The sequence below is a fragment of the Grammomys surdaster genome, unplaced genomic scaffold (genome assembly GCF_004785775.1).
Source record: "Grammomys surdaster isolate TR1022 unplaced genomic scaffold, NIH_TR_1.0 280, whole genome shotgun sequence".
NCBI classification, from domain to species: Eukaryota; Metazoa; Chordata; class Mammalia; order Rodentia; family Muridae; genus Grammomys; species Grammomys surdaster.
The window spans coordinates 2,688,537-2,713,998 of NW_021604721.1; the positions used below are offsets into that span (position 1 = coordinate 2,688,537).

At 40.1% G+C, this 25,462-nt stretch overlaps 1 protein-coding gene across 3 annotated transcripts in view; it reads left to right on the forward strand.

The window, feature by feature from the left end:
* Positions 1 to 22,216, forward strand: part of Slc18b1 (solute carrier family 18 member B1) — a 35,663-nt gene extending 13,447 nt beyond the window's left edge. For 2 of the 3 annotated variants that reach the window (XM_028777348.1, XM_028777351.1), the window contains exons 6-14: positions 1,220 to 1,376; positions 13,197 to 13,333; positions 14,865 to 14,966; positions 16,815 to 16,906; positions 18,324 to 18,419; positions 19,595 to 19,669; positions 20,602 to 20,695; positions 20,798 to 20,850; positions 21,265 to 22,216. In XM_028777348.1, coding sequence (XP_028633181.1) covers positions 1,220 to 1,376; positions 13,197 to 13,333; positions 14,865 to 14,966; positions 16,815 to 16,906; positions 18,324 to 18,419; positions 19,595 to 19,669; positions 20,602 to 20,695; positions 20,798 to 20,850; positions 21,265 to 21,331 — 873 coding nt within the window. In that variant the 3' untranslated portion in view covers positions 21,332 to 22,216. Of the gene's footprint in view, positions 1 to 1,219; positions 1,377 to 5,271; positions 5,315 to 13,196; positions 13,334 to 14,864; positions 14,967 to 16,814; positions 16,907 to 18,323; positions 18,420 to 19,594; positions 19,670 to 20,601; positions 20,696 to 20,797; positions 20,851 to 21,264 lie in introns of all 3 variants that reach the window. The other variant, XM_028777349.1, reaches the window with a different exon arrangement.
* The last annotated feature ends 3,246 nt before the right edge of the window (positions 22,217 to 25,462 follow it).

The following is a 25,462-nucleotide window of genomic DNA, read 5'->3' on the forward strand; positions in this document are numbered from 1 at the left end:
AACCTACTGTATCTAGTTACAAAACCCATACTTATTCTCTCTTTACTGGCTGCATACACTATGTAGATATCTCCTAGTTAATTAAAATGCTAGTGAATATTTACATCGTTTGCATCTTTTGTCCCTTTGTTTAGAACAGGGTCTCATGTAGGTCAGGCTGGCTAAAACTCTCAAAAGTTGACCTTGAATTCCTGGTTTTGCTGCCTGAATCTCTTCTCCTGGATGCTGAGATCACAGGAGTCTGCCACCAAACCTTGCTTGACATCACAAACAGTGCTACAACATCAATGTGTAAACAAATATTTCTCTGTGTGTGTGTGTGTATAAGTCATGAAATGACATTTTTAAAATTTCTACATGAGTACAATATTTAAATAATTTCCACCCCTTCTCTTTAATTACTTGTGTGTGTGTGTGTGTAAATACAGCTTCCACCAAGTTCATCTAGTATTGCTTATATGTATATATGCTCAGCCCTGACCACTGCGTTGGATAACCAATCAGGGGCTTCCCCCTAGAGAAAACTGATTCTCCTCTTTTTAGCAGCCATTGGTTACCTGTAGTGCTTCATCTGGGGATAATGATTTGTGAAATTTCTCTCATCCATGTGGCATGTCAGATAGTGTAGTCATTATGCTGGTCTTCCTCAGGTAACTGTATTGATATTTCATGGATGCAACTTCGCTGTCACATGTAGAAGGCACTCTTTCATAGCTGACGTTCTGGGCCTCTGGGTCTTACCATCTTTCTACCCTTATTCCTTGGTGTTTCTCAAGACTTAGTTATACAGGTTTTGGTGCATATGTATCAATTGGCGTTGAGCACCCTGAGACCAGTTGCAGATTTCTGTAATGCGCTCCAGCAGCTTTGAAAGGAAGCTTCTTTGATGAGAGGTGGGAGGTGCACTTCCCTGTGGCCCTAAGAATATATATTTCAAATGTGTTTATACACTATACCGGTTTAGGAAAGTGGCAGTTACCAGAGTCTATTCTCATGCCCATGACCTTACCAGCCACAGGGGGGTTAGCTAGGTTTACAATACCAGGCATTTTGAGATGAGATTTTACTTTGTCACCCTTTCTGGTCTGGAACTGTTAAGGGTCTACCTGTCTCTGCTTTCCAAATGCTGAGATTAAAGGCATGTGTTATCATGTGTAATCCTTCAACTAAAAAAAAAAAAATACATGAGCTAAATTCTCTTTTGCTTTTTTACTTTTAGGGAAGTCTTGAGGTTTTTTCTGGACTGGGGCTGGTAGCAGGTCCCCCTTTGGGTGGCCTTTTGTATCAATCCTTTGGCTACGAGGTGCCCTTTATTCTTCTAGGGTGCATAGTTCTGCTGATGATACCACTCAACCTATGCATTTTGCCTAGTTATGGTAAGTTCAAACTTAATACTCATTTTAGACTTTTTATTTTATTTTTATGTCTTTGTAAAGGATACATTACTATATGTTAGCTTTTAGTTAATGTAATACTTCTTTTGCTGCACTCTCAAAAATTGGTTCTCTTTCCTAAGATATGGGTAATTTATGAGAATTTTTGTTTACAAAGGTCTAGGAATGTAGCTTAATTAGCAGAGTTCTTACCTAGCATGCATGCAGTCCTAGGTTTGCTCTCTAGTTCCACACAAGCAGAACATGGTAGTTGCTCACTTTTAAGGCACCTCAACTCTAGAGTGAGTTTGAGGCCTGTCTAAGTTGCATGAGGCCCTATCTTAAAAAAATAAAAATAAAAAAGCATATCACAAAATTTTCCAGGGTTTAGGAGAAACAAATATTTAATTTCTGCTCACGAGCCATTATCATTGTAGTGAACTAAATTTTCACCAGAAATTGCTGTGAGCAACACATTTTGTCTACAAAGCCATAAAAGCAAGGTGAGATCCCTATAACTTCTAGGTCAACATTGTGTTTAGGTTCTTTTGTTTGTTTGTTTTTAAATGAGATCTCACAGTATAGCTCTGCCTGTCCTGGAACTCACAGGCTGGTCTTCCACTCATAGAGAATTTCCTGCTTCTACCACTCCCAACTCTAGGCCAGCTTTGTGTACACAGTGAGTTCCAGGCTATCTTGGGCACAAAGTGACATGTTTGTTTCTCACTCTGTTAGTTTCTTTGAGATACATCTTAAACAAACTAAAACATTCAATGTAGCAGGGCACGGTCTTCCTTCCCAGTGGGCCTTGGCCTGTCTGTGTAGAAGTAACAGTTACAAGGACATAGGTCTCTGGCACAGTAATGGAATCATTTGGGGTTCAAGGCTTCCATTCCTATATAAATTACTGTGTATGTTGTCAGGAACCCATGGTCACTGGTTAACTGATGGGAGTTAACCAGGGCAAGGAACATAGAACACTTTGTGCCATCAGGTACTTAGCTGAGGCTCATTTGTAGTTCCCTTTGGTTCAAATGAAATTTACCAGCCGGTTTATGTACATTGTAAGCATTGCTTCTTAGTAGGGTAGTCAACTTGTATGCTTGCCAGGTTACTAAGTAACAAAGCTGGAGAGTTCAGCACCAGAGCTAGGGACCAGGGGAAAACAGAGCCAGAGAGGCAATACCACTGTAAACCACAAGGTGGCACTTATCTTTTCTGCAATTGTAAGGAATCTGTTTGGTTTGTTTTTCTTTAGTTTAGCATTCTGGGCTTTATCCAGGTATGGTTTTAATATTTGATCATTAATTAAAAAAACAGTCAGCAACAGACCTGGAGAGATGGGTCAGTGGTGAAAAGCATTGGATGCTCTTCCAGAGGACTTGGGTTCAATTCCCAGCAACCACACAGTGGCTCAAAACCATCTGTAACTCCAGTTCTAGGAGAGCTACACCCTCCTCTGATCTCCTTGGGCATCAGTCATGCACGTGGCCTGTATACAAACAGGCAGGTGAAGCACTCACACATATAAAATAAATAAGTCTAATTATTTTTTTTTTTAAAAAAATTAGGGCTGGAGAGAGGGTTCAGCAGGTGAGGTCACTGACTGTTCTTCCAGAGGTCCTGAGTCCAATTCCCACAACTACATGGTGGCTCACAATCATCTATAATGGGATCCAATGCCCTCTTCTGGTGTGTCTGAAGACAGTGACAGTGTACTTCCATATATAAAATAAATAAATCTTAAAAAGAAAAGAAAGGGGTCAGATTCCTATGTAGCAGAAGAAAAAAATAACTCTATTACATTAGGAGATGAGAAAAGACATCTAAGACAGACTAACTAAAACTGGAATTTAAAAAATCCTTAAGGTCGATAATATTAAGGCTATAATTCAGATTGGAATGCTCCTATTTAAGTGTATTCTTACAGTTATTGAAAGTTTTAATGCAGACAATTAGAATAGTAACCAAATTGTCTTTTGTCTTAACACATCCATCGGCAGAATCGGGTGTTCTATGCCCTCTGCTCATTCCTTCCATCTCCACGGCCAGTGATACTTAGCATTGTTAGGAGCCCTTGACCCTCATTTTCAGATCCGCTCTCCAGTTGTCCTCTGATGTTCTGCTCTACCAGTCATGGAATGTCACACCTCTCATTAAAACCTTCAACTCGAGAACCTGAGGAGATCTGCTTTACAACATGGTGACAGAAGGATCTATAAGGTCACACAATAGTCCCACCTCCTTTGTGAACCACAGGCTACAAGACCTGTACCCTGAACAAGAACACACATCCAGACCACTTATACTATGTTTTATGAATGCACACATACATATGACAAAGTTTAATCTAAAATTAGGCACAGTTAAGAGACTAACAACAGGGGGCTGGTGTGGTGGCTCAGTGGTTAAGATCACTGGCTGCTCTTGCAGAGGACGAGAGTTCAAGTCCCAGCACCCACACAGTGGCTCACAAGCATCTGTAACTCAGGACCGAGCATCCTCTTCTGGCCTCCACAGCACCAGGAACACATGGCAGGTATATGGCACAGATACACACACAGGCAAAACACCACATACATGTAAAATAAATAAATAATTTGTAAAAGGAGATTAGCAATAATAATGAAGCATAAAACAAGTTGAATTACTATAATTAAAGTTATTTAAAATTTAGAAGCTCATTTCTGGAATTTTCTATTTATTATTATTATCAATATATACATACATACATACATACATACATACACACACACTCACACACACGCACGCACGCACACATGCACACATATAATCTAGACAGGGTTTTTCTGTGCATCTCTGGCCATGCTGGACCAGGCTGGACTTGAATTCATTTGCCTCTGCCTCTCAAGTACTAGGATTAAAGCTATGTGCCACCACAACCTACCTAATTATTTCTTACTTTACATGGCATTGTAGACAATGTGGAGATGAGATCTCAGAACACAAAGCTATCATCCTTGAGAATTACTAAAATAGTAGATTTTAAAAGTTCTCATACAGAGAATGACAAGCATGAGAGGTAAGGTGTGGCTTTTGTCAATTCCTTGGGTTTACTCTTTCCACTGTACATATGTGCACACACACTTGCAAACATCAGTGTCATACATTACTGATAACCCTCAGTTTTACTTGTAAATTAATTTGTTTTCTGAGGCAAGGTCTTGCTATATAGGCCCTGGAGCTCACTACATAGACCAGGCTGGCCCTCCTATCTTTGTCTGTAGCATGATAGGATTGCAGGCAAATTCAAAATATAATCTTTATGAAACATACACCCTATCCTGAAAGCCATTTGAGCAGTTGCCGAGTGTCAATAAAAGAGCTGTCACATGAAGTTGAATTTAAATATCCAAACTCTTCCATAGCTTCTACTGACCTAGTGTGGTCTATCTCTGTCCCCTTTTCTAAGTAGTTTCCTCAGATCTCTCTTTTGTAAGATAATGATGTCAAGTGGCATCACGTGTGTGACTTTTTTCATGGCCTTCCCCATCTCTGATACATTTCAGAGTAGGTGTTGGTAACCAGGGAGTTCTGTCTCTTCAAGAAGAATAGCAATACCAGGATCTGGAAGAAACACGGGGACACCCAAGTACCTTTGAAACTTTCCATAGGTTTTGCTATGTTCTACCCAAGAGTTTTCACTTACACCAGTAAAGTGTTGCTTTTTATAAGTATTTTGATACATTCTTTTATTTTAAACTTAAAACTATTGATGATCTTCACTTATTTCATTTTGTGTGTATGAGTTTTTGTCTGTGTGCATGTCTGTGCCCACAGAGGTCAGAAAGAAGTAATTAGATTCCCTGAAACTGGAGTTAGAGATGTATTTGAGCTGCTGTGTGGGTGCTGAGAACTAAACCTATGTCTTTTGCAGGAGCAGCTAGTGTTCTTAATCACCGACCCAAACATTATAACAGGTAATGCTTTCTGTATACACAAGAAATGTAACATACTAAAACAAAACTTTTGTGTAATTAATTTTTTTATTTTAATATATATTATTTGGATTTTTTTTGCTCTGTGTGTGTGTGTGTGTGTGTGTGTGTGTGTGTAGCCCTGGTTGTCCTGCAATTCTCTCTTGTAAACCAGGATGGCCTCGAAACCAACAGCCTCTCTCTTCTGATTGCTGGAATTAAAGGCATACACATGCCTGCTTATTTTTACTATTTTAAATTATGTGTGTGTCTGAGGATGTGTGTGAGTGCAGATGCCTGCAGAGCTCAGATGCATTGGATCCCCTGGAGCTGGGGCTCAAGGTGATTGTGAGTCACATGATGTGGGAACTGTAAATGGAACTCTGCTCCTCTTAAAGAGAAGTGAGTGCTCTAATTACCGAGCCATCTCTCCAGCCCATCTTTTGTAATTTTCAATTTAAATTCATTACAGTTTAAAATTCACTACTGATCAACAATACCTGGTATTGTTGGCAATACCTGGTTGTACCACAAAATGGCACTATTTCCTCTCTAAAGTAAAATATATACCACGGTTTGAAGGTTGAGCTTTTGGATTATAGTATTCTCTGTATTTTGAAAATTTTCCTGAGAATATTACCTAAAATAGCAAAAATTTGTATACTCTTTGAATGTTTCGACATTGCAGATAGCCGTGCCCGGTATTCGGATAGGCATGACCATGGGTTAGGAGACTGAGAGAAGTGATCTTAAATGATAAAAGTGGTTTACACAGTAACACCAACTTCCAGTCTCTAGATTAGTGTTTATCATGCACTCACAAATAACCAGGTCTTGTTTTACAAAGCAAATGAGAAGCCCTCCTTAACCACAGACACACACACACACACACACACACACACACACACACGTCCCTGATGGAGCTCAAACCTTGGGTGGCACTTTCTCTGCAGTTGCTCACTCCACTGTCCCATCCCAAAAGCCTTACTTCTAGATTGTAACTTAAAAACCTCCCTGCTCACTAATTCCACTAGACACTATTCGTATTTGAAAACCTGAGTATTTTTATTTTGGGGTTTTGTTTTGTGTGTCTTTTGAGTTGAGTCTTACAGAGCACAGGCTGACTTCACTCACTATGTAGCCAAGGATGAAATGAATTCCTGAGCCTCCTGCTTCTGCCTCCCAAGTGCTGAGATAGTGGGCATACACCACCATGCCAGGATAAATGTCAGTCTTTTAAATAAAATCCATTCTGGATTCTAAAGATGAAGAGTTTAGAAGCTGATGTTGATGATACTATTTAATTTCAGGCAACCCAATAGTACAATTGCTTTTTTTTTTTTTTTTTACCAGATAGATAGTCTTACCAGCCTTGCCCCTCAAAAGTAAGTTAAAAAGTAACACTAAGAGATGTTAATTGCTATGATGTATCTCTGTTTTTATTTTTATTCATTTATTTCTAAAGGTTTTTGAAAATTTTATTTATTATATGTTTATACACTGTAACTATCTTCAGACAACTCATAAGAGGGTATCAGATCTAAATACAGATGGTTGTAAGCCACCATGTAGTTGTTGAGATTAGAACTCATGACCTCTGGGAGAGCAGTCAATGCTCTTTCTTTTTTAAATTTTTATTGGATATTTTATTTACATTTCAGATGTTATTCCCTTGCCCCATTTCACCCCCTCCCACCCAGGAAGCCCCTATCCCATCCCTCCTCCTGCTCCTATGACGATGTGCCCCTACCTATCTCCCTACTCCAACCTCCCCACACTTGAATTCCCACACACACGGCATCCAGCCTTCATGGGACCAAGGATCTCCTCTCCCACCTATACCTGACAGGACCATCTTCCCTTGCATATATAGCTGGAGCCATGGATCCCTCTCTAAGTGCTCCCAGGCTGGTGGTTTAGGCCATGGGGGCTCTGGTTGGTTGGTATTGTTGCTCTCATCATGGGGTGGCAAATCCTTTCAACTCCTTCAGTCTTCACTCTAACTCCTCCAGTGGGAACCCTGTGATCAGTTCAATGGTTAGCTGTGAGCATTTACCTCTGAATATGTCAGACTCTGGCAGACCTCTAAGGAGACAACCATGTCAGGCTCCTATCAGCATGCACTTCCTGACTTCCACATCAGCATCTACCTTTGGTGACTGCACATGGAATGGATACCCAGGTGGAATGGTCTGCAGAGGGCCCCTCCTTCAGTTTCTGTCCTACACTTTGTCTCCATATTTGCTCCCTTGAGTATTTTGTTACTCCTTCTAAGAAGGACCGAAGCACCCCCACTCGGTCTTCATTCTTCATGAGCTTTATGTGGTCTGTGAGTTGAGTCTTGGGTATTTCAAGCTTCTGGTCTAAAATCCAATAATCAGTGAGTGAATACCATGTGTGTTCTTATGTGATTAGGTTACTTCATTTAGGATGAAATTTTCTAGTTCCACCCATTTACCTAAGAATTTCTCAAATTCATTGTTTTTAATAGCTGAGTAATATTCCATTGTGTAAATGTACCACATTTTTTATATCCATTCTTCCGTTGAATGACATCTGGGTTCTTTCCAGCTTCTGGCTATTATAAATAAAGCTGCTATGAATATAGTGGAGCATATGTCCTTGTTATATGTTAGAGCATCTTCTGGGTATATGCCCAGGAGTGGTATATCTGGGTCCTCAGGTAATGCTATGTCCAATTTTCTGAGGAACTGGCAGACTGATTTCCAAAGTGGTTGCACCATCTTGCAATCCCACCAAAATGGAGGAGTGTTCCTCTTTCTCCACATCCTCACCAGGATCTACTATCACCTGAGATTTTGATCTTAGCCATTCTGACTGGTGTGAGGTGGAATCTCAGGGTTGTTTTGATTTGCATTTCCCTGATGACTAAGGATACTGAACATTTCTTTAGGTGCTTCTCGGCCATTCTAATTTCCTCAGTTGATAATTCTTTGTTTAGCTCTATACACCATCTTTTAATAAGGCTATTTGGTTGTCTGGAGTCTAATTTCTTGAGTTCTTTATATATGTTGGATATTAGTCCTCTATCAGATGTGGGATTGGTAAAGATCTTTTCCCAATCTGTTGGTTGCCATTTTGTCCTATTGACAGTGTCCTTTGCCTTTCAGAAACTTTGCAATTTTATGAAGTCCCATTTGTCAATTCTTGATCTTAGAGCATATGCCATTGGTGTTCTGTTCAGGAACTTATCCCCTGTGCCTAGGTATTCAAGGGTCTTCCCCACTTTCTGTTCTATTAGTTTGAGTGTATCTGGTTTTATGTGGATGTCCTTTATCCAGTTGGACTTCAGCGGTGTACAAGGAGATAAGAATGGATCGATTTGCATTCTTCTACATGTGTCCTCCAGTTGAACCAGCACCGTTTGTTGAAAATGCTGTCCTTTTTCGACTGGACAGTTTTAGCTCCTTTGTCAAAGATCAAGTGACCATAGGTGTGTGGGTTTATTTCTGGGTCTTCAATTCTATTCCATTGATCTTTCTGCCTGTCTCTGTACCAATACCATGCAGTTTTTCTAAATCACTATTGCTCTATAGTACAGCTTGAGGTCAGGGATGGTGATTCCTCCAGAAGTTCTTTTATTGTTGAGAATAGTTTCATTATCCTGGGTTTTTTGTTATTCCAAGTAAATTTGAGAATTTTTCTTTCTAACTCTGTGAAGAATTGAGTTGATATTTTAATGGAGATTGCATTGAATCTGTAGATTGCTTTTGGTAAGATGGCCATTTCTACTATATTAATCCTGCCAATCCATGAGCATGGGAGATTTTTCCATTTTCTGAGATCTTCTTCGATTTCTTTCTTCAGGGACTTGAAGTTCTTGTCATACAGGTCTTTCACTTGCTTGGTTAGATTCACACCAAGGTATTTTACATTATTTGTGACTATTGTGAAGGGTGTCATTTCCCTAATTTCTTTTTCAGTCTGTTTATCTTTTATGTAGAGGAAGGCTACTGATTTGTTTGAGTTGATTTTATAACCAGCCACTGTGCTGAAGTTGTTTATCAGGTTTAGGAGTTCTCTGTTGGAAGTTCTGGGGTCACTTAAGTATACTATCATATCATCTGCAAATAGCGCTATTTTGACTTCTTCCTTTCCTGTTTGTATTCCTTTGTCTTCTTTTTGTTGTCTAATTGCTCTGGCTAGGACTTCCAGTACTATATTGAATAGGTAGGGAGAGAGTGGGCAGCCTTGTCTAGTCCCTGATCTTAGTGGGATTGCTAAAGTTTCTTTCCATTTAGTTAGATGTTGGCTACTGGTTTGCTGTATATTGCTTTTTACTATGTTTAAGTGTGGGCCTTGAATTCCTGATCTTTCCAAAACTTTTACCATGAAGACATGTTGAATTTTGTCAAATGCTTTCTCATAATCTAGTGAGATGATCATGTGGTTTTTTTTTTTCCTTTGAGTTGTTTATGTAGTCACATTGACGGATATTGAACTATCCCTACATTTCTGGGATAAAGCCCACTTGATCATGATGGATGATTGTTTTGATGTGTTCTTGGATTCGGTTTTCTAGAATTTTATTGAGTATTCATTGCACAGATATTCATAAGGGAAATTGGTCTGAAGTTCTCTTTCTTTGTTGGTTCTTTGTGAGACTTAGGTATGAGTGTGATTGTGGCTTCATAGAATGAACTGGGTAGTGTTCCTTCTGTTTCTATTTTGTGAAATAGTTTGAAGAGAATTGGTATTATGTCTTCCTTGAAGATCTGATAGAATTCTGCACTAAAATCATCTGGTCCTGGCCTTTTTTTTGTAGGTAGACTTTTAATGACTGCTTCTATTTCTTTAGGGGTTATGGGGCTGTTTAGATGGTTTATTTGTGCCTGATTTAACTTTGGTACCTGGTATCTGTCTAGAAAATTGTCCATTTTATTCAGATTTTCCAGTTTTTTTTTTTTTTTTTTTTTTTTAGTATAGGCCTTTGTAGTAGGATCTGATGATTTTTTGAATTTCAATTTCTGTTGTTATGTCTCCCTTTTCAGTTCTGATTTTATTAGTTTGTATATTGTCTCTGTGCACTCTGGTTAATCTGACTAAGGGTTTATCTATCTTGTTGATTTTCTCAAAGAGCCAACTCCTGATTTTGTTGATATTTTGTATAGTTCTTTCTGTTCCTGCTTGGTTGATTTCAGCCCTGAGTTTGACTATTTCCTGATGTCTACTCCTCTTGGGTGTATTTCCTTCTTTTTGTTCTAGAGCTTTCAGGTGTGCTGTCAAGTTGTTAATGTATGTTCTCTCCAATTTCCATTTGTAGGCACTTAGAGCTATGAGTTTTCCTCTTAGCACTGCCTTCATGGAGTCCCACAAATTTTGGTATGATGTTTCCTCATTTTCATTAAATTCTAAAAAGTCTTCAATTTCTTTCTTTATTTCTTCCTTGACTAAGTCATCATTGAGTAGAGCATTGTTCAGTTTCCACATGCATGTGGGTTTTCCATTGGTTTTGTCATTATTAAAGACCAGCCTTATTTCATGGTGATCTGATAGGATGCAAGGGACTATTTCAATCATTTTGTATCTGTAGAGGCATGTTATGTGAGTCATTATATGGTCTATTTTGGAGAAGGTACCATGAGGTGCTGAGAAAAAGGTATATTCTTTTGTTTTAGGATGAAATGTTCTATAGATATCTGTTAAATCCATTTGGTTCATAACTTCTGTTAATTTCAATGTATCTTTGTTTAGTTTCTGTTTCCATGATCTGTCCATTGCAGAGAATGGAGTGTTAAAATCCCCCACTATTATTGTGTGAGGTGCAATGTGTGCTTTGAGCTTTAGTAAAGTTTCTTTTTTTATGTGTGTTCCCTTGCATTTGGAGCATAGATGTTTAGAATTGAGAGATCATCTTGCTAGATTTTTCCTTTGATGTGTATGAAGTGTCCTTCCTTATCTTTTTTGATTCCTTTTGGTTGAAAGTCTATTTTATTTGATATTAGAATAGCTACTTCAGCTTGTTTCTTGGGACCATTGGCTTGGAAAATTGTTTTCCATCCTTTTATTCTGAGGTAGTGTCTGTCTTTGTCACTGAGGTGAGTTTCTTGTATGCAGCAAAATTCTGGGTCCTGTTTATGTATCTAGTCTGATAATCTACATCTTTTTATTGGAAAATTGAGTCCATTGATGTTAAGAGAAATGATTTTTGCTTCCTATTACTTGTGTTATTAGAAGTAGAATTATGTTTGTGTAGCTATCTTCTTTTGGGGTTGTTGGAAGATTACTTCCTTGCTTTTTCTAGGTTGTAGTTTCCCTCCTTGTGTTTGCGTTTTCCATCAATTATCCTTTGAAGTGCTGGGTTTGTGGGAAGATATTGTGCAAATTTCATTTTGTCATAGAATATCTTGGTTTCTTCATCTATAGTGATTGAGAATTTTGTTGGGTATAGTAGTCTGGACTGGCATTTGGGTTCCCTTAGGGTCTGTATGATATTAGTCCAGGATCCTCTAGCTCTTGTAGTCTTTGGTGAGAAGTCTGATCTAATTCTGATAGGTCTGCCTTTATATGTTACTTGACTTTTTTCCTTTACTGCTTTCAGTATTTTTTCTTTGTTTTGTGCATTCAATGTTTTGATTATTATGGAGGTATTTCTTTTATGGTCTAGTCTGTTTGGTGTTCTGTAGGCTTCTTGTATGTTTATGGGCATTTCATTTTTTAGGCTAGGGAAGTTTTCCTGTATTCTTTTTTTGAAGATGTTTACTGGCCCTTTAAGTTGGGAATCTTCACTCTCTTCTATACCTTTTGTCCTTAGGTTTGGTCTTCTCATTGAGTTTTGGATTTCCTGGATGTTTTGGGTTAGGAGCTTTTTGCATTTTGCATTTTCTTTGACGCTGTGTCAATGTTTTCCGTGGTATTTTCTGCACCTGAGATTCTCTCTTCTATCTCTTGTACTCTGTTGTTCATGTTTTCGTCTATGACTCCTGATCTCTTTCCTATGTTTTCTATCTCCAGGGCAGTCTCCCTTTGAGATTTTTTTCATTGTTTCTATTTCCAGTTTTAGATAATGGATGGTTTTGTTCAATTCCTTCACCTGTTTGGTTGTGTTTTCTTGCAATTCTTTAAAGGATTTTTGTGATTCCTCTTTAAGGGCTTCTACCTGTTTACTTGTACTTTCCTGTACTTCTTTAAGGGAGTTACTTATGTCCTTCTTAAAATCCTCTATCATCATCATGAGAATTGATTTTAAATCTGAATCCTGCTTTTCTGGTGTGATGGGGGTCCAGGGCTTGCTATGGTGGGAGAACTGGGTTCTGATGATGCCATGTAACTTTGGTTTCTGTTGCTTTTTTTCTTGAGCTTGCCTTTCGTGATCTGATTAACTCTAGTGTTACCTGTGCTCACTGAGTAAGACTGGAGTCTGTCTTTCCAGTTATCTTGCTTGTGTCAGAATTCCTCAGAGTCCCGATGGTTCTGTGTTCCTATGATCCTCAGCTCCTGGGTGGAAGAACTCCTGGGACTCAGGCCGCCTCTGAGATCCTGAAATCCTGCTGCTCTGTGTGTAGCAGCTCCTCTAGGATGGCTCAGGACAAGGTGTCTCCACAGGAGCAGACCAGCTTGGTGTCTGCCCCAGCCATAAGGACCAGACACAGGGCGGAAAGGAAGTAGTATTCCGGATGGGCGGGGTTTGGGTAGCTGATGGTTCCTGTGCACCCCTGGCTCCCAGTTGTAACTCTGGGGCATGGGGTAGTGGGTGAGGGTTCTTACTCGCTGCTCTCAGTACAATGGCTCCTCTAGGATGGCTCAGGACAAGGTGTCTCCACAGAAGAAGATCAGCTAGGTGTCTGCGCCAGCCAAAGGCCAGTCAGTGCTCTTAAGCACTAAGCCATCTCACCAGCCCTCTGTTTTTATTTTTAACCCCAAGAGTCGGATCCAGGAAAACAGTCCTTCTGGAAACTTGTCACCTTACCCAAGATTGGTCTTATAGCCTTCATGATCATCTCTCTCAGCTCTTGTTTTGGCTTCCTGGACCCAACCCTGTCTCTCTTTGTCAAGGAGAAGGTAAGCACTCTGTTCTGCAGCAGTGGCCTTTTTATGTGCCCTCAGGCTCCTTAGAGGAAGACCTTTAGCTGTGGAAAGGATGTAGACAGGGAGCTGCACTCTGGGAAAGATTGTCTTCCCTCATTGTTGTTCTTTGAGGGATACAACTCTGTGATGTGTAGTTCTGATCCATTAAAACAACAAAAAAGAATCTTCTCCTAGAGTCCAATGCACTGTCTCCTTCTACACCAGATCTTGCTCACGTTGTTCTAGGTCTGAGCCCTCTGTGCAGGCATCTTCCATGTTACCTACTAGGACACCTTTTTTCTACTTGTGTGAGTTGTAATGAGGCATTAGAAGTGGTTACTAGGTCATTAGGTCACTAGGTCTTCTGATGTGAGTTTTCCTTCTCTCCCAGATGTCCCCTGGTCCACTTTCTTTTTAGCTATTTGATATAATCAGATGACAATGGTCTATACTACAGACTAAGAGAAATGAACCAAGAGTCTGCATTGCTGAAACATAAATGCTGGATTCGTATTAGTTATTTTGCTTTTCACAGTGACACACCCTCTCCTGTACAGACCCTGACCCCCAGAAATCATACCTAGAGCATCCTTTAAAAAGTTCTCTGTGTGAACTTTTTCTTGTATACATAAAATTTCTGAATTACTATATATGAAAATGCAACAGTTTGTAGAAATCAAATGATATGCTAATGCCAAATGTTACAAAATAAAACTTCTAGGATTTCTGGTAGAAGGTTGGGATTTTTTTTCCTCCTTAGAAAAAAAGTGTTATCCACGAACAAAGTAAGAAAAAAATTGAAGGGAAAATTTTATTAAATTTTACTTCTTTTACTTATTCACTTTACATCCCGTTCACCACCCCTCCCTGTCACTCCCTCCCACAATCCTTTCCCCCTTCCTCCTCCCTCACCCCTCCCCTTCTCCTCTGAGCAGGTGGGAGTGCCCCTGGATACCCCCCCAACCCTGGCATTTCAAGTCTCTGTGAGACTAGGAACATCCTCTCCCACTGAGGCCAGACAAGGAAACTCAGCTAGAAGAACATAGCCCATGTATAGGTAATAGCTTTTGGGATATCCCTTATTCCAGTTGTCTTGATTGATAACTTGATTAGATAGAAAGGTGCCTAAGAAATGAGTAAGGTGTGCCTCTGGGTAAGGTTACTTCCAGAGAGCACTAACTAGGTGGGATGCCCTGATGTTGAAGTATCATCCCAGAGATGGGGCTGGGATGAAATGCAGGAAGAAAGGAGAAATCCAATGAGCACAGACATACTCTCTCTGCTTCCTGGCTGCTAGCATGCAAGTTCTGTGTTCTTTTGCATCCTCCCCTCCAGATGGATCCTCCATCCACCCCTCCAGGATGCTCTGAAACCATGAGCCAGAATGAGCTACAGTCTCTCTCTTTACACTGTTCTCTAGGCACAGCTAGCCACACATGAATACTGTGTGTAACTGAGGGAAAGGGAGATGTATATTTTAAAGAGAGATGTAGTGTTCAATTTTAACATGGCGTTTCTTTTCCAGTTCAGTTTATCAACTGGATATGTGGGCCTGGTCTTCCTGGGTCTGTCTCTATCCTACACCATTTCCTCACCGCTGTTTGGTCTACTCAGTGATAAGAGGCCTGTATGTACACTGAATTATACTTGAGTTGCTTTTGCATGTTTAGATCTGTAGCTACTTCCCCAGAATTCTGAAGCTCCATTGCTTAAAGCTGACACCTTCAGCTGGCCTGAGAGAGAATCCAGTGTCTCCTCAGCCTCAGTTGTTGCTCTAAGTGGGCACAAGTTCAGTATTTCAGTGAAAACGAGTCTGATGATAAAACTCCTGCAAATGATGATTGGACTGTGAGATTACTTGTTTTTTTGTTTTGTTTTGTTTTGTTTTGTTTTGTTTTGTTTTTAATTTTTTTGAACATGAAATGCTTTTTTATAGCATGTTTTACAAGGGGAGAGGGTAAGTGGGGTCAGTTGGTGGAAAAGTACAGAATCTTCTTGGCCTGTGCCTTGAAACATGTCATGGTCTATACTGTACACTGCCTTGATAGAGGGCCTCACTGTATGGACCAGACTGGTCTGGAAATCGGTCCCCTTGCTTCAATCTTCTCTGAGCTAAGATCACCCCCTGTCATTGATAAGACAAGCCTGGCTTATATTGTACTTTCTAAAGCTTCTTTACTGATCCATGCAAAACAAAATAAAATAATGCAAAAGCCCTGATCCAAAGGCAGAGTCTTAGAAGTTCTTGGACTTGATCAGCTTGAGAAGCTGTTATACGGAAATTATGACTTAGTGAGTCTAAAAGATGGCCCTGGAAATGTGTATCAACTCTTCAGTAGCCATCTTGAGAAGAATCCCTTCTGCTCCCCTTCAGTTTGGCCTGACCCATTCGATCTGCATGACTGATATGCAGAAGCAGTACCTTTAACAGACCTCACATTCCCATGGCTGCTTCTGAAGCCTTACTTCTTAGAGCTTACATTTTTCTCTTTTTAGCTTTGAACATACAGTTATTTATCAAGACATATATATTATAGGGATTGGCTTAGTAACCCAAGTCTCAATAGGATAATGCCTTCTTTTTTAAAAAAGATTTGCCTTCATTTTTTGTTTGTGTCTGTTCACATGTATGCCACACATATATATGTGGGTGACCTCAGAGACCAGAAATGGGCATTGACTCTCCTGGACCTGGACTTCTAGCAGTTGTGAGCCACCTGACATAGGTGCTGGGAACAAACTTGGATTCCATGGAAGAGGACTAATACAGCTTTAGCAGTACATGCATTAATAGTTCAACAACGACTTTGGCTGGGTGGTGGTAGCCTTTAATCCCAGCACTTGGGAGACAGAGGTGGGTTGATCTCTGTGAATTCAAGGCCAGCCTAGTCTACAGAGGAGTTCCAGGACAACCAGGACTACAGAGGACAACCCTGATTCAAAAAAAAAAAATCACCCCACCCCACCCCCAAAACTTCAAAACAAACAAACAAACAACAAAAAAATCCCAGTGACTTTGATTTGGAACTATATGGAAAGAACTTTTAACCACATCTCAAACAGTTGCCTTTGGAGCTAAGTATGAAGACATAACCTTAAGCCAGGCATCACTGGTAGCAAATGTTAATTACCCCAGCTCCTAGGAGGCAGGAGGCCTAAGAGGTTATTAGTTCAATGCCAACCAGGGCTATATTGCAAGACCTTGCTTTAGAAAGAAAGACATAGGCAAGTTCTTACCTATTTGTAATGGTTCATGATGTGCAGATCCATAGCGTGCTCCCTTCTTACGGGACTTCTACGCTCTTAGAAAATATTCTCCTTGTCCTTAAGTTTATTATCTACTGATTTTCTCTAAATGTATAACTTCGTTTGCTTCAGTGGATTTGGATTTTTGGATGTTATTATTGTAGTTTTTAAAAAAATGTTTGATTAATAGAGGGTCTTTTGGCTTAAGCTTTAAATTCTTTTTCTTTAGAATCTAAGGAAATGGTTTCTGGTTTTTGGAAACTTAATCACAGCTGGGTGCTACATGCTCTTAGGACCTGTACCCCTTCTGCACATTAAAAGGTAACTTTTCTTGTCTTCCAGGTTTTTGGAGAAACAGTAATTATTTAACCTTTTAAATGGATTGGTACTGTGGGCATTGCTATTTAAACAATGACCTTTACCTTGAACTGGACTGGACTGTTTGCTTGACTAACAGAGCCTTATTTACTAGAAGTTGGCAGTGCTCTAAGCAAACCTTAACACATGAAATCTTTATCAATTGAGAAAGCTGTTAATTCTTATCTATAAAATGTTTGTTCAATTGTTTGTTTTAAGCTGAGCCTGGCTTTGAACTTATGTTCCTCTGGACTCTTCTCAAATGCTAGGATTATAAACCTGCACCATCTTATCTGCTTTCTTCTTGTTTCAATTTCATGGTTGTTTGAAATAATTTTAAAATATATTTATTATTGCAATTCTCTGTTTGATACTTAAGAGAATACAATTTTTAAAAAAAATTCTTTCTTCTCACTCACCGAGAGTGGAGGGAGACTGAGGCTTTTATTGTTTCCAGGCCATTCTTAGCATGTTGCTCATTAAAGATTATTTATTATAATTTTTAATTTAAATTTATCAAAACAAAATTGAGCCTCTTAGACTTTTTCACATACTTCTAGGATGAAACACAGCATCTCAAGAGGGGGTGACACCGTTACAGGAGGGGTGACAGCATCATAGGAGGGGCTGATTTTGGAGTCTTTTGGACCTGGATTTGAATTTTGACCTAGTCAAATGGTAGCAGAACTTGAACAAATCATTTAACTTCCAAAAACCTAAGCTTTCTTGTCTACAGAAAGAAACCAGAGCCAGGAACATAGTTAGCATACTAAGATAATTGCTGTAAATCCTGGAAACTTGAGTGAATTCTCCAGGATTTAACTCCAGGCATTACAAGGTGAAAGGAGAAAACCAACTCATGCTTGTTGCCCTCTGACCTCTACACACACTGCGGCACACCTCCCTTCCAAAATAAAGAAATACGATTAAAAATTTTTAAAGGAACTAAAGCTAATTAATACAGACATGACAAGAATGAAATGCATGTCTGTCAAGTACCTAGATAAAGCCCCATAAAGAATAACAGTTTCTCTTCTCTTCCTTTGCCTTTCCCTTCTTTCCCATGTTTAATGAGATGAACAACAGCATTGACATTGAGAGGATGTTCTTATGGTGAGCTGGCCAGGTGGTTACAGACATGTAGTATGTATGACTAACCACATGTATGTGGAATGTGTGAACAAAAGTGACTTTGGTTGATGCATGAGCTGCATTTGCAGCAGAGGTCTAAGGCACCAGCGTGAGTTCTCCCTGAGTGTCATGAGACGAGCTGAAGAAGCCCAGCCATTTATGCATCTGACTCTGGGATACTACCCTCCTGGGATTTAAGTTCATGTCTCTTAAAATACTAATGTCTTGCTTTCCTCATGTCTCTCTGCAGTCAACTCTGGCTTCTTGTGCTGGTGTTAGTTATAAATGGTGTCTCTGCTGGAATGAGCATCATCCCGACCTTCCCAGAGATGCTCAGTTGTGCATAGTAAGTTTCTCAATTGTCTGAAGAGCTGCAGTATGATGGGCATGCGGATGGGATTTCCAATCTCACCTCAACTGTTCAGTCCCATAGGTTGTTTGCCCAATAATAAATTCTCATGATTTCATAGCATGTAAATACTGGGATATAAATCATATAAGTAATAACGAATCATACTGGTGATAGCATAGTGACCACATGGTAGGAGGTAGAGTAGGTTAAAGGGCTTGCCTTGCTGTATGTCTCAGGTGGTGTGTGTGTGTGTGTGTGTGTGTGCGCGCGTGTGTAATTTTAAAAATCCAGAGCCAAATGGAGAGGTTTCAGTGTTTCCCCTGTTAACTTGTGACTGAAGGAGAACCATACAAGTGCATCGGGTGACCAGCTTTCTGTCCTTGGCCATTGTTCCTTGTATAGTGGGCGTGTTCATAAACACTGACTATGCTGCCATTGCTCAATGATGCACAGAGGACAAAGAGCAGGTTCTGTATTTTCTTAGAGTAGCCTTTGTTCTCTTCATCCTATTTCAAGAATTTCTCAATTATATTCTTAATTGACATTTAATGCAAATGGGTTATGAATCTTACTATTATGCAGATGTAACTGTTATTTTATGAAGATACCTTCAAATTTGATTCACATATTTTTTTGATAATTTTTGAGATTATATTACTATATTTCACCCTTCCCTTTATTTATTCCAAATCCTCCCATATCCCCCAACTCTTCTCCAATCCAGTTTCCCTTTTTTCATTGTTATTGAATGAATATATGCATTTCTTTACACATATGTTCCTAAACCTAGTCATTATGTTACTTGTATGTGTGTTTTCAAAGATGACCATTTGGCACTAGACAAACAATTGGTGTGCTCTTCCTTGAGGAGAGCCACCTCACCTGCTCCCAGCTTTCCTCAGCTATTTATGTTCCTTGTGTGGGGTTGATGTCTGTTTTGTGCTGGTAATTGAGCCCAAGGCCTTGGGCAAGCTAGGAGGTTTGTATACTACCATTAAGCTACTTCTTTGGCTCCCAGACTTGTTTTTATATTTAGAAATGGAATGTTCTTATTTTAGTTTCTTTTTATGATACTTGGTTTATCTTAATGTATCTGTCAAGCAATGTTTCCATACAAGTTTTCCAGTTCTTCTTTCCATGATGGATTATGTCCATGTTTCTCTCTACAGTGCAAATGGGTTTGAAGATGGAATAAGTACACTGGGACTCGTATCTGGTCTTTTTGGTGCCATGTGGTCAGTTGGGTAAGTGAATCTATTTGCTCCTGAGAAGGTGTTGTCTCTAAGGTACAGACTGAAACACCAGGAAGGCACAAGTGGTTCTCTAAGGCAAAAAAAGCTTACCCAGGCAGAGCAAGAATTCTAATTGACACCATGTGACTCCAAGTCTAGTATGTCAGCAAACTTCACACCAAACCAAGATATGCATGATCCATGCTTTGGGTGATACTTAAAAGTTCTTTTAGCAGTAGTGTATCTTAGACTTTTAAAATGCATTCATCTATTGATACACTTGCTTGCTTGTTTGCTTATTTATTTACTTCCTACTAGACCTGACACTGCAATGTGATGCATACAAAGTCACTAACTACGGACTGAACTGACTCAGATATTGAGAGTAGAAAGAACTGTGAGCTTAAAAGGACCCTTCTGCTGTGGGTGTGGGGAACGCACTACACAGTACAGCACCCATAAGAAGGTCAGAGTACAGCCTTGTGTAATTGGTTCCCTTCTTCTCTCCATCTTTATGTGTGTTCTCGGGATGGAGCTCAGGTCTCCAGGCCTTACCTGCTCAGCCATGTCACCTCCCACTGTTCTTTCTACTCTCAATATCTGAGAATGTCTCAATCCCAGGACTCATTTATGCCCAGGAATTGCCCTGTTTGTTTATCTTTTGTTGTTCTAGTTTAAGGAAGACCAGTGACTGGGTGTCCTGCATTTTTTTAAAAAGAAGTATGTGTTTATGTATGTATGTGAGTACACTGTAGCTGTTTTCAGAAGAGGGCATCGGATCCCACTACAGATGGATGTGAGCCACCATGTGGTTTCTGGGAATTCAACTCAGGACTTTTAGAGGAGCAGTCAGTGCTCTTAACCATTGAACCACCTCTCCAGCCAGGACATCCTGTATCACTTTTTCACTGTTAGCTATTCACACATTCTTCTCCTTTCATTAGTGCTTTCATGGGACCTATCTTGGGAGGATTTCTGTGTGAGAAAATTGGTTTCGAGTGGGCAGCAGCTATACAAGGTGTATGGACTCTACTAAGTGTGAGTACCCAGAGATGTATGGGGCTTCCTTCCATTTTCTTACATTTTGGCGACACTGGCCTTGGAGGACTTACTTTGACAGTGTGTTTCATTGCATTAAAGGGTGTTGTGATGGCCTTATTTTATCTCTGGGAGGACTCAGCAACAAGAAGAAGGTATGTCAACTGCTAGACTTGTTTCCTCTTAAAAGAAATCAGTTCATGAGAGTAGAAAAGAAGTATCATTTTCCATTCTCCTTGCTATTGGATTTCAAGGCATCCTAAGCCTCATTATTTGACAGATAGGTCCAAGGAGGTTCTTGAATTGAGATGTAGATACTTAATGTTTAGTTTTCTTTTGGGGCTGAGCTGAGAGTTGAGACAGGGTTTCTCTGTGTAGCTTTGGTTGTCCTGTAATGCACAATGTAGACCAGGCTGGCCCCGAACTATGGCCTTGAACTCAGAGATCTTCCAGGCTCTGCCTCCCTAGTGCTGGGATTAAAGGTGTGTACATAGCCACAACCACCCGCTGTGTTTGTTTTTTTTTTTTTTTTAACAAAACCAGTACTGTTGTTTTTTTCTGTACTGTAGATCTAAAGCTCAGAACATCCTTGGTACAGAGGAGGAAAGAGCTGTTCTCTTGCCCAATGACACCTAACCTTGCAAGCTCTGGATTGCTCCAGATCAAGAGACAGGTGCCATGATGGTGATTGCAGCCTGGAGAAGCTTCCTGTGTGCCACACAGAGATCCGTGCTTCCTGCACTTGCACTTCCTGTAGTTCTGGAAAGCTGGCTCACCAAGGCAGCCCATTGGAACATCTAGGAGAAAGGGCGAACCAACAGAAGCCGGTGTTTCCAAAAGACCAACCTTGCCTGTCGGGTGTTTTTATTGACCGCCTTTGCTTTCTTATTCTTGTGTTCACTTTTCACTCCAAGTTCACAGATGCTATGAATGTACCTCTTAAAATCGATAAATGAGAAAAATGAAGCTATTTAATTCACACTGAACATATAAAATAAAATGAATAATTTTATGAAATCAGTTTCAGAAGATGGCCTTTCTCTCCACGGAAGTTTGTACTCATCAAAAAGGCAAAATTCCTGCCTACCATATAAAAACTCCAGAGCATTAGCTTTCAGTTTTTCTAAAAGTGTTTGCATGGCATGTTCAAGAAAAAATGATTTATGTACTTGGGTCCTGTGACATTTCCTGTCATGATCTGGATTTATACACATTATTTGCATAACATTGTTTGTTTCTGATCTTAGCACATCTTTGTTTTAGTCCCATGATTTGTTTTCTTATTGTGTTTACTACTCTTCATACTCCTGGAAAATGTGTTCTATCACCAGGCTGGGCAACACCTACCTATGCCCAGCCAAGCAAGAGCCGTGTTCTCCACATGGAGAAGTACTCCAACTTCACAGAAAATCCTTGTTGCTACTTGAAGTTAGAATGTCAACTTTGTACCTCCTGATTCATTTTCATAATGTAGTAGCTACATTTCCTTTATAATAAAATAATGAATGATTTTTGTTTGGCTATTTGTTATATTCATTCAAAACGCTTCTGAAATAATATTTCAAGTATCTCAGGGGAACCTGAAATTCACCTTGTAGCTGAGGACAACCCTGGACTCCTGATCTTCCTGCTTCTAATGTCCCAAGTGCTGGGATTAGCATGTATGCACCACTACACAGGGTAGTGGGTATTGAACCCTGGGCCTTATGCATACTTGGCAATCACTCTACCAACTGGTTTATGGGCACAATCCCTGAATACCTTCTGAATTCTTTCTCAGGGTCAACCTTGCATAGATAAGTACCAGGGACATAATCGATGCCCATATGCAACTTCTAGGTCCTTAATTCATTCTCCTCAACTTTAGTTATGGAGCCTAGAGTGATAAGGGGACAAAGGAGCAGGTCAAATGCATGTAGTTAATTAGGACATAATAGGCCATTACATTGGTTATAGTTTTTATAATTTGTGCACCTTGGTTTAGATAACAGCAATTTCTATATTCTTTACCTTTTAACATAAAATTAAGAAAATATATAGAGAAGTGGGAGAGGTGTTCATTCCTGGGCTGGGAACATGAACTTGTCTGACCCCGCCAGCAAGAGATGGAGGAGAAGTTGTCCTTGGGATGGCTGGACTCAGACAGCTGTTTACAGCAGAAGCTGTTCAGCTAAAGGGAAGTCTCCAGTCCCCCTATACCATGGGACCTTCAATTTAGTTTCTCCTTATGATTGAATGAAGTCTGAAAATGAAATGGTAACATTTAGAAGACGTTTCTTTTGCTTGTTCCCAACAGTATAATAGATGGCTGCCTGGTACTGGTTATGCCTGTATGGGAACTAATTTGCACAAGCTCATGCCATGGAAATGGAACTTCATAGTAGAGACCTGAAATAAAATGTGACAATTATCACAGTGGTCCACTTGCAGGATGGAAGATGACAGCATGGTCCACTGACTGGAGTCTGGTGGGTATCAGTTAGGTGGGATGAGATAGCCAGCCAGCTTGGCAATGAGGTTACCAGAATGGATGTCCCTTTTGTCAAGTTCTTGGAGTCTGTGTGTACATTGGGTGAGGATGCTGGCAAGCAACAATGGAGATGGAAGGGAAACTTTGAGAGGAAATAATGTTTGGGGACCATGGAGGTGGCCTTAGAGCTCAAGAGAAAAAATGAAAATGTCACACAGAAATGGAAATGTCAGCATTGCTGCTGTGAGGGAGGTGGGGGAGCAGATTCGAAAATGACTCCTAGGTTTGGCCATGTGGTGTGATAGAAGGCTGCACCTCTTAGTGAGATGGTGAAGGGATGAAGCAGAACTTAACTGACGGGCCAGATGAAAACCATGATGATCGTGGTGTGGTGGTATTGTAGAGTGAAAAATTATAGATACTGGGTATATAGAATCCTTTTTAGACATATAAAATATTCTTTAGGCTTTCTTTGTAAGGACATGGAAAATTTTCTGAGAAACTGAGCCATGAAGCAAGTTAGGAATGTGGAAAGACCAGTCACCATTACTGGAACTGGCCTATCTGCAAAGAGAAAGGAAAGAATGCAAGTGAACTAGGTGGAACCAAGCTGGGAACCAAGCTGAGAACCGCAGTGACAGGGCAAGGCCACAGTGACAGGGCAAGACCACATTCTTGAGAAAGATAAGCGTACAGAGAGTTTTTACCTGACCCTGACTCATGTAGGTTGGGTTCCTTTGGAATGTTCCACTATTTTTATGTTATACCACCCTAGCAACCCCCTCACCCCCTCCTCATTCCTTGGTTTGTGGTTTTTCCCTTTAAAAACACCTCTCAAACTGGCTGTCGGGGTCAATTCAGCTCCTGCGTGGGCATACGAATTGACCGGCAGCTAGCTGTTACGCCCTAATAAATCTCGCAATTGCTCCGGTACATGATGTCTCGAGCAGATTACTGGGCGGTCGCATCTTTCTGAGATTTGAGTGAGGGTCTCCCTTCTGCAGAGGTCTTCAGTATATGCCTTCAATTCCAGCACTCCTGAGGGTAGGTAGATCTCTGTGAATTCAAGGCCAGCATGATCTTCATATTAAGTTCCTCCAGGATCAGCCAGAACTCATAGAGAGTTTCTGTCTCAAACAACAACAAACAAAAACGATAACAGCACAAGTAATTATAATAACCCTGACAAGATACTTTTATCTCACACCATCACAGGGCAGCTCAAGGATGAAGGAGTACTTCTGTGAAAGTGACTGACATCCACTGTTGAGGTTGAGGTCCATATGTCTCATGAGTTCATTTTTTTTTCCCACCCGCTCTTTGCCTAAATGGGAGAAATGACCTGGGTAAGCATGTGCTGATGTGACCAACTAATTTTCTTAGATGCAGTTAACTAAGAAGAGGAGGGTACATTCATTTGTATACAATGATTCTCTTTCCCAGACTGCAGAGAGTGACCAGGACCTTTGAGCCAGTGTGGAGAGCAAAGTAGGGCTGGACCTTGATGGTCCTGGTCTCTCTCAGAGGTTTTCTCTCATCTTTTGCATCGAGGAGGGTAGGTGAGTAGCTGGGTGGAAGACACCACCATCTCCTCTTTCACAGGTGGCCAAAGACTCCACCAAGTCCCTGCACTTCTTATTACCACCTCCAACAAGAGATGCTACACAGGTACAATCTCACTGAAGCACTCTAGTGGCTGTCCATGGCTCTTTCTACCAGTCAGTTATCAGTCACTGAGTGTTCATGCTTTTCTTCATTCTCATTCCCAACATGCTGCTTTTAGCATGTGCCTCAGATCAAACCATTTTATCTCTTTCTCTTTTAAAACTTCATCACCATTAAGATAAATGACAAAATAGTGTAAAACTTTGGGATGTTCTGGGGGGTGATGGAAGCTGTCTGGGCTCTCCCTGTCTCTATCTCCTTACCAAGTCTGGACATCCAGCTTTGTCTCCTCTTCTTCACCTTGGAGACTTTGGTGCTGGTCTCACATGGCCAAAGAAAGGGGATCTCAGATTCAGTATTTTCTGCTTTTTAATAGTTGGCTTTTAACGCAATAACAACATATGACTTTCTTTTCTAGAATATTCACAGAATGTTTTTATATAGCATACTATAGTGCATTTCAGCTGTAATAAAGGTACTTACTAGTACATTCTATACAAATGAATTAAATATGCATGCTGGGTTTTACTGTATTTATGCAAAAATAAAAAACAAATCTTATCTGAAATATCACATTTGAGATGCATTCAATATTTTCTGCTTTTAATAGTTGGCTTTTGATGCAGGAACAA